Here is a 13,303-nt window from a genome sequence, read left to right on the forward strand (position 1 = left end):
CAATCAGTTATTATATTGGAAGTGGAAATTTGAATTGAATTTAATATTGAGCATATCTAATACATTTAAAAGCTTCAATTCTGTCCTTTTTTAATGTCAAACAGTTTAAGTTAATGTAGTATTGAAAACTTGTTTTCTTACATTTAGCATTTTCTCTTATGATATGATACATTTTCTTTTTAAAAAGATTTTATTTATTTGAAAGGCAGAATTACAGAGAGAGAAAGAGAGGTCCATCCATTGGTTCAATCGCCAGATAGCTGCAGTAGCTGGGGCTGGACAAAGCTGAAGCCAGAAGCCTAAAACTTCATCTGGGTCTCCCACATGAATGGCAAGGGCTCAAATACTTGAGCCATCTTCTGCTGCTTTCCCAGGTGCATTGAAGGGAGTTAGATCAGAAGTGGAACAGCCTAAACTTTAACCCTCTAACAGGTGTCCTTATGGGATACCAGGGTGGCAGGCATTGGTGTAACCCACTTTACCACAAGGCCAAACCCTATTTTCTGTTGATGAGTATTTTTGATTCATATATCGTTTTCACTAAAACTAAATGATTATATTTATGGATGTTTATGAATACAATGGTTATGCTTGCTTAATGACAGGAATGCACTCTGAGAAATGTATTGTTAGCAATGTCATAATCGTATGAACATCATGGACGGGGTAACTACCCAGACGTAGAGGGTACATAGGTCAGTCACTTGCTGTGACCTCTTCTTTTAATCAAGAGGCTCAGCAAGCACAGGATTGATGACCTACTGCCAGTGTCACACAGCATACTGTGTGACAGTAAACTTGTGCAAGTACATTCTAACAATAGAAATTATAGTATAGTAAATACATAAGCCGGTAACATTGTCCTTTATTATCAGAATCAATTATTATTTACTTTATATATTTGCTATAGTTCTATACAACTAGCAGTTGTAAATATATTTACACTAGTATCAGCACAAACATGAAAGTGATGCATCAGGCTACATTATGAAGGCTATGACATCACCAGATGATAGGACTATTTTAAATCCATTATCATCTTATGAGATCACTGTCATATACATGATCCATTGTTGATCAAAGTATAATTGTGAGGTGCATGGCTGTATTGTGAATCACCATACCACATGCTAATTTCATGTATAAAAGCTGAACTAAAATAAGTTATAAATGTAAAAGACTATCAGGAATTAGAGACATTAAAAATTTATTTCCAAGAGGAATCTAAGGAGAAATGATGACTAAATGTAATGTAGTATCCTAGATCACAAAACTAAGGCCGTTAATTTTGACATATTTACCACGCCCATTTAAGATGTTAATAATAGGGGAAACTGTACGTGGAGTGTTCTAAACTTTCTACTGTCTTCACAATTTTCCTGTAAGCCTAAAACTATTCTAAATATTGAAATTTGTTGTTGCTTTAATGTGCTTAAAATGTGAAGTTTTTCAACAGTTCAAAATTTCTTTAAACATAAGTCTAAAAACCATGAAAGCATTTATAAAATAGAATATCAAATACAGACTTTTATTAACAGAGCTGAATTCAAATTGATCAATTTTCTAATGGTGAAAACAAAAAAAATTACAAAACTATAAAACCTCTTATTTAAAAGACAATGGAAGGCTGCCTTATATACTTATACTATTGTATAAATATCTGTGAGAATAGATTTGATTTGGTTATAATAAGAAATAGGGGTGGATGTTTGGCTCAGCAGTTTAAGTGACTGCTTCGGATGCCTATATCCCATGTCAGAGGGCTGGGTTCAGTTCTAGCTCCTCCACTTCTGACCCAGCTTTCTGCCAATGTGTGTGGAATAGCAGATGATGGCTCAAGTGCTTGGGTCCCTTCTACCTATGTGGGAGACCCAGATGGAGTTCAAGGGGTCCTGGCTTTGATCTGGTCCAGGCCTAGCTTTTAATGCATTTTGGGGAATGAACCAATGGCTGGAAGACTTTACTCTGTCCATACTTAGTTATAGGAATCTGCTCTTGACAATGCTCCCCATATTGAGGTCTTACAGGACCAAACAAGTAAATAAATCAGCTTCTTTCGTGTCTTGGTATAAAATCTGTTGGTGGGAAGTTGTGTCCACATTGGCCATCCTTGAGCTTGCTGAAGGCAGTAGAGGCAAGTTTTTAAAAATTTATTTGTTAACTTATTTGAAAGGCAGAGAGAGAAATCACCCATCTGCTAGTTTACTCCCCAGTTGCCCACAACAACTGGGCTGGGTCAAGCCAAAACCAGGAGCCAGGAACTCAAGCCAGATTTCCCACAACAGCGGCAGGAGCCCAACTTCTTAGGTCATCATTTGCGCTTCTCAGGGTGTACATTTTCAGGAAGCTGGAATCAGAATTCAGAGCCAGGTATCGAACCCAGGTACTCCAATATGGGATGTGGGCATTCTAAGCAATGGATTAACCACTACACCATACACTCCCTGCCCCTGCAAGCAATTCTTAAAGCTTCATAAATCATAGAAGCAAAGTGGAAGAACGTGAAAGTACAATTTGAAATAATTAATGGTTATTGAAGATGAAAAAGTCTTCTATTAGAGAGGAACTACCTACTCAGGACCTTAACTTCTTCATTGCTACAATAAGGGAGTGCATAAACCATCGAAGTGCACTGGGTCTCCAAAATTGCTTCCAAAATCTGTGAGTCAATAATTTTAGGTATCCTCATTTTAATGTACTTTTATACTTGCTAGATGTAATATAAATGGTATCTCTAAATTATTCTCACTCTGAAAAATGGTGATTTTGAATAAAATGCAACCATAGTGCCTTAGTCTAAACTAAAAATTAAATCCAGTTTTCAGAATCTTTAACCAACAAATTTTCAAACTGTTTCCATAATTGTTTTCTATTTTAACATCAAGAAAATCCTGAATCCAAAGCAAGGCTTCTTGCCATTCGAGACCTTGCAGGTGACAGCAAGTAGGAATGGGTTCTGAGGGTCTGAGCTTTGAAAGGTCACCATGAGATTGAGTTTGGAGTTGCTTTGTGAATCTTGTCTTGCCTGGGGCTTATGATAGTTCCAAGTCAGCAGCAGAAAGGACCTTCTGACTTTTGTTGTCAAGTTACTGGAAGAGTTTTCTGGTTTCCATATATTGTCAGGGAAAACTGACTCCGGTCTTTTATTTAATCAAGTGGCTTTCTTTGAATACAGGTGCCAAGTAAATGAGTCATCAAACTAAGCAGAGCAGAATAACAAGGACACCTCCTGTGTTCTGCTTTCTGCCTGTGCTGTTTGTCAATTCAAGAATTGGATTTTTACCTGCAGGCATCTTCTCCACCTGCATTATGGCTTATAATAGCTAACACCAGTGTGTTAGGTAGTATAACAACAACAACACAAATTCAGCCTGAATTCTAGGGTTTATTGCTTGGATGTTTTTAATATCTCAGAGTACACACACACATTATAGTTATGTATGTGTGTGTTGTATATACTTTTTTCAAAATACACATTTTAAAAATCATGGCTAGGGGCCTGGTGCTGTGGCATAGCTGGTAGGGCTACCACCTGCAGTGCCGGCATCCTATATTGGTGCAGGTTCAAGTCCCGGCTGCTCCACTTCTGATCCAGCTCCTTGCTAATGGCATGGGAAAAGCAGTGGAAGATGGCCCAAGTGCTTGGGTCCCTGTATCCACTTGGGAGGCCTGGAAGAAGCTCCTGGCTCCTGGCTTTGGATTGGCCCAGCTCCAGCTATTGTAGCCATTTGGGGAGTGAACCAGCTCATGAAAGATCTCTCTCTCTCTCTGTAACTCTGTAAATCTTTTTTTTTTTTTTTAAAGAAATCATAGCTAAATTCTTAAGATTCCCATTGGTCTACCCCCATGGTCATAACAGGATATTTTATAGGTCTCCTCATTTTTAAAAATTTACCTAAAAGGAATGCAGAGCTGGGCAGGGCTCTTGTCTGGAGGCTCTCATGGAGCTGAGGGGTGGGACTGCTTCCAGGGCCGTTCAGGTTGTTGGCAGAATCTTGTTCCTCGCCGGTGTAGGGCTATGGTCCCTGTCAACCCAGCATCACTGCAGGTGGTGGCTGTCCTTGGGTGCTCTCCACATGGCTGTTCCACCTTCAAGGCTGCCAAGGTGCATCGAGTGCAAGGCCCATTCAGATAGTCTCCTTTATCTTGTGGTCAACTAATTTGTGATCTTATTCTCGTCTGCAAAATCCCCTTGTCCATGTAAAGTACACAGTCATGGGAGCCATCTTTTTAGAATTCTGCCTACCGCTCTTATTTTCTGTAGACCTTCACCACTGTTTGGTTTTTAAATTGAACTAGATGATAGCTCATTTGGAACAATGATGTGCATCACTATGATGCGTTGTATGTAAGTTAAATTGCTTTTCTTGTGACTGTGACACAATGATTTTTTGATGCTGAAAAATAAATTTAGTTTTTTAAATAAGCCTATTAATGTATCTGATAGTGGAACATTTAAAAAGACAGGCTTTAAAGGGCTACTACAGACACTCATTGCATTAGCTGGGTTCTTTAATCCTGTCAGAAGATTGAGATTGTGTAGTGTGTGGCCTCCACGGATGCTGTGGGTCATGGTCCAGAACATGCACTGACAGCAACTCACAGGCTTTGGAGCTAAGGGAGAGGAGCGATCGTTTGCGCTCCTCCTCTGCCTTTTTCTGAGAGGAGGGTATGACTCAGAAGGCCACGGAGCCAGCTCGGCAGTGGGGAAGGCAGGCCTAGAGTTCATGTGTTCTGTTCCCTGTGTGGTGGCAATAATAATAACAGTACCATTCACTGGAGTGTTCTATGGATCAGGCACTTTTCTAAGCACTTTAAGTGCGTCATCTTCCTTAATCTTCATAAAAATCCTGAGTAGAAGGCGTTATTGCCATCACCATCATCTCGCAGTTTGAGAAAACGAGTGGCAGAGAGGGTAAGTACTTGCTCAGTGTCACCCAGCTGGGGACTCAGAGAGAATCAGTGTAACACCAGAGCTGACCTCTCCACTGTGGGAGTTCTAGAGTTTTTATGAAGAGGATTTATGTAAAAACTAGTCAGTCAGCAAAAAGGTTACATGCTCACTTGTTATTCTCTGACAAATGGTGATTGGTTCTCATCACAGTGTAACAGTAGGCTAGAGTCAGATATTAAATAAAAACTAGCTCCTTTCTTTAAAAAAAATAATGGTGTATTTATTTATCTGAAAGACAAAGTGACAGAAAGATCTTCCAATTTCTGGTTCACTCCCCAGATAGCTACAACGGCTAGGGCTGGCCTGTGCCAAAGCCAGGAGCCTGGAACTCCATGTAGGTTTCTCATGTGGGTGACAGGGGTCAAAGCACTTGGGCCATCTTCCATGGCTTTCCCAGGCACATTATGAGGGAACTGGATCAGAAGTGGAGCAGCCAGGTCTCAAACTGGCACTCTGATAGAGGACAACAGTGTTTCAAATGTCAACTTAACCCTATGTGCCACACCAGCCCCAGGAATCTTACTTCCTTTGCAAGTCATGTTTTCTGTTCATATTCATAGTCCACATTTTCAGATTTCACTGAAATCATGTATCTGACATGATGGCAATTTTTCACGAGGATGTTGTGCACAAGAAGTAAGCACAAGGAGAACAAGGGATCCACCCTTTACCCGGCCCTTCACATGATTCCAGTGCTTATTTGGACAAAAGTTTATTGCTTTTTGGTGTAATCATTTGTAGATCACTCTCAAATAAAAATATTAATATTTCATGAATTACAGAGTCTATTCTATGTCCTCATCCTTTTTTTAACATTATCATTCTTTATATATATATGTGTGTGTGTGTATATGTGTGTGTATTTTTTGCTACACTATTTGAAAGTAAGCAATAGGCAATATAATATTTCAGATCTAAATGTTTAGCATTTATTTCCTGATGATAGTGAAATTCTTTATAATATGTACTTATAATTCTGTATAATATGTACACTTTAAAGTTAACAATTTTCTAAGCCCATCTATTATGTATTCCATATTCAAATTTCTCAGTTACCCTAAAATTGTTTTAAATACTACTTTGTTTATATTATTTCTGTTTTTTATTTTGTTTTGTTTTCCCAAATAAGAATAAAAAGGACATTCATAGCATTTGATGTTTATATCTCTTTTATATCTTTTAGTCTAGAACAAATCCCTCACCTACTTTTTAATGATGTCAACTTTTTAAAAATACTAATGTATGAATATAATAGACTAATGTAATTTATTCAACACCACTTTGCATATGGTGGACAACTGTAAGTCTTTATTTGAAGTGCATAAAGTATGTTACAAGTAAAAGTGGCACACAACATGTTTTATAGATATCCTTATATTAAAATACACATGAAGTTTTATCTTTTGGAAATGAAATGATCAGTACGCTTGTCTGAACAGTACACATCATTATGTTTGTGCTGGTTTGGGGAAGAATGCCAGTGTGTTTATGGTGCGGCAACGTTAGCTGTGGATAAATAGTCATGATGTGTGAAGAGAGCACGATGCATTCTGTATAATCTGTCACATAGGATTGGGTGTTATGTATATGTACACACACAGGACTCAGCAAACTGTGAGCTGCTTGACATAGTAGATGACTGTATTCTTTGCTTCTGGTGTTTTTTAGTTTCCTATAATACACGTTAAGTTTTTTTTTTTTTTTTTTTTTTTTTTAATGAGGATTACTGAGAAAGAAACAAGGTTGTTTCCTTGAACAATATTCTATGGTTTGGGTTTGTCTGATGTGTGTGAGCAATTTATCTTGTAACTCTATCCCCTTTTGCAAAAGCTGGAAATTGATTCCAAAGATCTGATAGAAACATGTTGTGTATCTTTGTCTAGAACAACTTGATGGGTGGCACTCTGTGTATCAGAAAGTACAGATGATTATCTCACTACTGGTGCTACTAATTAGTGCTACAGGTTCCCCAGTGTTAGAGTACATTTCCCACCCCCTTTAACTATTAGATCTAATTTGTGGAATGATTATTTGCTCATATGAACATCTTTTCCCTGATGTTTCATTTAATGGTTTTAGCCTGCATTGATGAGCCCTGCTTGAATCATTTATTCTTTTGCAGATTGCAAATTGTTAATTTTTAAGCTTTATAATTCCTCTTACATTTATTAACTAACATTTCTCCATAAATAACATCCTTCCCTCTTGAATAGGGAATGCTTTATTGCTTCTTATAATTCATATCAGTACAACATGTTTATTATCAATTATCTAAGATATCAGCCTTATATTATTGAAATAAATTATACAACAGTCATAATTTATATTTTGTACTCTTTAAAGCATTTTGATATGCATTAAAATTGGAAATAGAGAATGAAATTTAAGCAGCGTTTGAAAATGGTGAGCAAAAATCAGAGGCTTAGTGAAAAGAAACTTCAACAAATCACTGGGAATATCAGCAAATATTTATAAATGTAAAAAGAACTTGCTAATACCAGACACTAAAAGAGCTTACCATATGGTTGTATCCCAAAGACAGTACAGTCAATGTGGATAAATATTTAGGCATAGCAAGAAATATATTAAGCCAAATAATTTGGACTATCACCCTCCTGCTGTAGCTTTTGTAGTCTCTCAACTCTACGTTCCAACATGGAAGGCCCTTTGTAATTTGGCTGTTTCTTGTCTAATCCACTCCCCTATCACTCTTTCATGTACTTGGGCCATTGCACCTGCCTTAAATGCACAGTCATCCCCACCTTTACACCTTTGCCCATTCTGTTTCCCTTGCTCGAGACACTGCGTTCTCACTCCTCTTTGCGTCCCAGTCTGCCCATTTTACAGAGCCAATCCAAATCCACTTCCTCAGCGAGGCTCTCTCCTCCCTAACCTCTCCAGATAGCACTTCCGGAGAATGCCTCTGCCGCACCTGTAGTACTCCCACTGGTCTTCTGATCGACCTCTGCAAGTAAACCTCATCTCCCAGCTGTTGGAAGACCCTTGATGACAGGACTCTCCAAGGCTCAGAATTAAAAGCACTTTCATATGATGTTGCTGGATTCTTGCAACTCCTTACGAGAATCTGTGAAAGTTACCAACAAATGTGAGGCTGTTGTCTAATAAGGTTATTTCCTTTGTATAACTCTCTTGCCTTCTGATATCTGTCAGTTTGCAAAAGAACAGATTTTTTTTGTGTTGAAAACTAAGGCTAGAGTTGGAGGATTACTCACCATCTGTTCTTTGTAAATAGTAGGAAGGCCTTGTTCTTTCACTAGGACAAAAGAAAGGGGAGAAAGTATACATAAGGTAATCTGACATTTAACTATTACAATAGAAATAAAAACAATAGGCATAAATTAACCTGACATTTAAATATTACAATGAAAAAAGGCTTATTTTCTTTTCCTTAGGTTGTATCTTCTTTTCTCTTATGTTAACAATCTGAACCCTGCTCTAAGTGGAAATAAGACAATAGTATTTTGCGCTTAAAGTTTTTTTTAGAAAATTTCCATCTAAGACATTGTTTAAAATTTTAACTACCTTTTCTTTCTTTGTATTTAGGCAGTTCTTTTCATCTGAGGATCTCAAAGCATTGGGTGATATTTTTCATTAGCAGCTAGAGATGGCAAAACTGTGATACCTTTTGTTTTCTGTCCTGGCAGAAGCAGGTGGGAAAAAACTACGGAGCACTGTCCAAAGAAGTACAGAGACAGGCCTGGCAGTGGAGATGAGGAACTGGATGACTCGCCAAGCCAGCCGAGAATCCACAGACGGCAGCATGAACAGCTATAGCTCCGAAGGAAAGTGAGTGAGGCTGGCCATGATGTGTGCCTCTTCCAAGTCTTGCCAGGGACCCTTTTCTCGATCTCACTCTCTGCTTTCATAAAAGTCAACCCACGTGCTTCATGGCACCGTCCTAGTTTTCACTGACTGATTTCCTGTGAAGAGAACTTGGCTCACCTCCCACTGGGTGATGTGACATATCTGGCTTTTTATATCCAGGGAAATAAATTTTGGGATAAAGTGTTTTGCTTTAATGGCAAGATGCTAAAATGTGACTCTCACATTACATGCAAAAAAAAAAAAAATACTTTGCCCTAGCTTTAAATAATATATAAAAGCACAAAAATAATAAGCACACATACCACACCATGCAAACAAGACTAATTTTTAAATCTTTGCTTTAACAGTCATTACTAAAAACATGTGAATTTCTGATACCTAGTTTTTATGATGCAGTAGCAAATAATTCTAATTATTTAGTATTAATTTACTTGTGTTAAGTAGTCAAAAAGAAATGCCACCAAGAAAGTTGATAAGCCTTTTTATCTTTTAGTTATCATGGAGCTTTCCTTTGAATCAACTTCCAGAGATATTTTTAAAGCAGTTTAAAGAGTTTGTAGCTCTGTCACCAACAAATTAGCAGCAATTAGCAACTAGAGATCTGTGAATGGGACTGTAAAGAACATTGAGAGAGGAAAGTAGAGTGTACTGAACTCACTGTATCATCTCCATGGGAGCACTAGATGGTTAACAACATAGATGCTGCCAGTTCATGGATGTGAGGCCAGAGGAGCTATTGCCATAGCAGTAAAGGTGTACCCTAAGGATTGTGTGTCTAGCACAACTATGTAAATATAAGAGGCATAGATAGCTTCCATACATTTATAAAGACTTATGTGCTTTTAGAAATAGACTGAAGCATTTTTATTAATTGAATATTTAGCAGTTGAGGTGGGGGAAAGAAATCGATTTTATCAAGGAAGTTCATCAAGGAAGTCTATAATGAGGTGAAGGATCAAATGAAAAATAGATGTTCATCAAGCACACTGACCTTTGTACGATACTGTGTTAGGAAGATACTGTGACAGGCATAAACCTTTAAACTGTGGCTCCAGCTCCAGATATTTATAGTTTTAATGGAGAAATGAGATGAATATTCATAAATTTATCCAAAATATATCACCATACCTTCTAAGGTTTCAATTACCCTGCCATGAGTTGAGGCTGTAAGTCATACAAGGAAGTCAGTCTCAATACTTAAGGCCAAGAGTTTTTCAATCATATATACCTAGATTCTCATCTGTTTGGTTGTTTAATTTTCTTTTGGTGCTGTAGAACATTGAGCAAGTTATTTGATTTTTCTGAGCTTCATTTTAATTGATTGAGCTTAAGTATTTATTAATTACGTGCTTACAATATCCCATGCATAGCTCTAGGAGCTAGAGATCTAGCAGTGAGCCGGCCAGATGAAAGACCCTACCCTCATCAAACTTTCCACATAATGGAGAAGATAGGCAATAAACAAGAAAAAAAAATGTAAAATGTATGTATGTACAAGAAAATCTAATAAAATATATAGGAGATTAGGCATTGTAAGTACTAAGGAGAAAAATAAAGCAAGGAAGAGAGATACAGAGGATGGTCTCCTCTGTCTTCTCGTGGCCTTGCCTCTGCTTCCACTGCTGTCTCCTCTTCCTGTAAGGACACCAGGCATATTGGAATAGGGCTGCCCTCTTATGACCCCTTTTAGCTTTATCTCTTTAAAAGCTTCGTTCACATGCAGTCAGGTTGGGCATTCAAGCTTGAACACACGCATGTTGGGAGAAGACAACTCAGTCTATAACCGGGAAAGAAGAAAGATCAATGTCAGGTTGAACAACTGGAAGAACAGAGTTATCATTTATCAAAATGGGAATCCTCTGAGAGGACCAGAGTTTGTTGTGGAGGGGATTCAAGTTTCGCTTGAGTTTCAGGTTAAGTTTTCTGTCCTGTTATACAGATTTCCAAGCAGATCTGTAGACTAAGCAGTTGAAATGCAGTTCTGTGGCTCAAAAGAGAGGCCCGAGCTGGAGACAGCAGTCTAGGTAATAGCAGCAGAGATGGCATTTAAAACCTTGAGATTGTATGAGATCACCAAGGAAATTCAGACATAAAGAAAATGTAAGGATAGAGCTCCTGTATCTAGTGGCAGAACTGGCAAAGGAAACTAAGGAAGAGTGGCAGAAGGAAGAAAGAGGAAACTTAGGAGGCTATGGAATCCAAGAAGTGCAGAAGGTGTTCCAAGTAAGAGGGGCGGATCAACATACCCAGTACTGCTAATACATTAAGTTAGATGAATAATAACAGCTGGGCTTTCCACTGTGGTCATTAGGTAAGTTTGACTAATGATCAGAACAGGAAAGTTATAGTGGAGTGGTGAAAATGAAAAATGATTAGAGTTTCAAAAGGAAAGAAATGGACTACAGCACTCAGAAGTTTTGCAAGGAGTTCCCAGACAAGAAAAGGAATTGTAGCTGGAGAGAGGGAAGTAGAGTCAGGAAAGGGATTATTTTTTTTTTTTTTTTTTGGTCAAGTGACAGAATCAACAGCATATTTCTACATGGAGGGGAATGATCCAGAAGAGTTTTTTCATTTATAAAATGTGATAAACCATAGAACCGCTCTCACAGCTAAGCCAGGTGGATTAAATAGGATAAAGCCTGGCGTGAAGTAAGTGCTCAGTGCATGTGTAGACCGAGTGGTTTCACAGAGAAATCCCAGGCCCTGTCCTCCAGACCAAAGGAGAGAAAGACTAGGAGCTCGCAGTCCAGTGTGACAGGTGCTTCTGGTGGCTTACAGGGGCTGCTAGCCAACGTGGAGGAAGAGCCAAGGGAAGCAGAGTGGGATGTTGGGGATAAGTCTAAGTGGGCAGTCAGCCACACTGACTATCCTGACACATGAAGGAGGCTGGAGGGAGACTTGAGCTTGCCTGGAATATATGGATAGTGAAGGGTTAATCCCATATGTTGTTTTGCTTTCAGTCTGATTTTCCCGGGTGTCCGCCTGGCCTCTGACAGCCAATTCAGTGATTTCCTGGATGGCCTTGGGCCTGCTCAATTGGTAGGACGCCAGACCCTGGCGACACCTGCAATGGGTAAGAATTATTGCCACATTATTTCATTGTTTTCATGTTATGCTATTAAAAAGTACATTCTCTAAATTTCATAGAGTCTTTAACAATATTATCAGCAAGAATAAAGTTTCTTAGATTTTAACAGTAAGGAAGATTCCTGTTTTTCCGTTATAATTTTACTGCTTTTTTGAAGGAAGACATCATGGCTAAAATTTTAAATTTATTTGAATTTTTTAAGAAAATATATAGGAAATGATCAATGGTGTCATACCATAGTCTTTAGCACTAGCATTTTTCTTGCTGCGTTTGTATATTAAGACATGTTTGTTCCTTCTCCCCATGCCCATAGGTGACATCCAGGTAGGAATGATGGACAAAAAGGGACAGTTGGAGGTGGAAATCATTCGGGCCCGTGGCCTTGTTGTAAAACCAGGTTCCAAGACACTGCCAGGTAAAAACAGAAGAAATTTTCCTATTTTTGTCCATAATTTGTCTTATTTCCACTAACAAACTTTGGATTAAATGCTGAAAACTTTGTTTTTTAGACAATGAAGGATACTCAAAGATGGGTGAATTGTCTGACAGATTTGGGGCTGTAGTAATCATGGTGTTTATCCTAAGTGAGCATTTTTTTTTAAGATTGTCTATTTGAGAGTCACAGTTACAGAGCAACAGGGATGGAGAGGCAGGGAGGGAGAGCAAGCGAGACAGAGAGAGATCTCCCATCCTCAGGTTCACTCCCCAAATGGCTGCAGTAGCCACAGCTGGGCCAATCCGAAGCCAGGAGCCTGGAGCTTCTTTTGGGTCTCCCACAGGGTACAGGGGTCCAAGTACTTGGGCCATCTTCTACTGCCTTCCCACGGCACATTACAGGGAGCTGAATCGGAAGTGGGACAGCCAGACTCAACCCAGTGACCAGAAGGGATGCTGGCACTGCAGGCAGCAGCTTACCCCAGTGTGCCACAGTGCCAGCCCCATAAGTGAGCATTTCAACGAGGGTGAGCTGTTGGAGATAATGTTAATTGTTTTTTTTTTAACTTTTATTTAATGAATATAAATTTCCAAAGTACAGCTTATGGATTACAATGGCTTCCCCCCCATAACATCCCTCCCACCTGCAACCCTCCCCTTTCCCACTCCCTCTCCCCTTCCAATCACATCAAGCTTCACTTTTGATTCTCCTTATATACAGAAGATCAGTTTAGCATACAATAATGTTAATTGTTACCTATAATCACACGTGGTAGAAACCACTGCAAAGTCAAAGCTGCCACATTTGGATAATCCATTTCATCACAACATGCACATAAAAAGCTCTTTTTTCTTGTGAATTGGAGTTTGTGTTACTCTTCCGTTGATCCAGAGCTTCAGAATTTCTTCTGAGGACTCGCTAGTGCTCTGGGATTAGAGTAAAAGCCGGTGCAGGCCCCGCCCAGAGCATGAACCTGTTG

General features: G+C 38.8%; 1 protein-coding gene across 50 annotated transcripts in view; it reads left to right on the top strand.

The window, feature by feature from the left end:
- The window catches only part of RIMS2 (regulating synaptic membrane exocytosis 2), a 701,736-nt gene that overhangs the window by 686,040 nt on the left and 2,393 nt on the right, over positions 1-13,303 (top strand). For all 50 annotated transcript variants that reach the window (XM_070075383.1, XM_070075384.1, XM_070075385.1 and 47 more), the window contains 3 exons: positions 8,620-8,761; positions 11,761-11,873; positions 12,202-12,303. In XM_070075383.1, coding sequence (XP_069931484.1) covers positions 8,620-8,761; positions 11,761-11,873; positions 12,202-12,303 — 357 coding nt within the window. The remainder of the gene's footprint in view (positions 1-8,619; positions 8,762-11,760; positions 11,874-12,201; positions 12,304-13,303) is intronic.

Source organism: Oryctolagus cuniculus, chromosome 6 (genome assembly GCF_964237555.1).
Source record: "Oryctolagus cuniculus chromosome 6, mOryCun1.1, whole genome shotgun sequence".
NCBI classification, from domain to species: Eukaryota; Metazoa; Chordata; class Mammalia; order Lagomorpha; family Leporidae; genus Oryctolagus; species Oryctolagus cuniculus.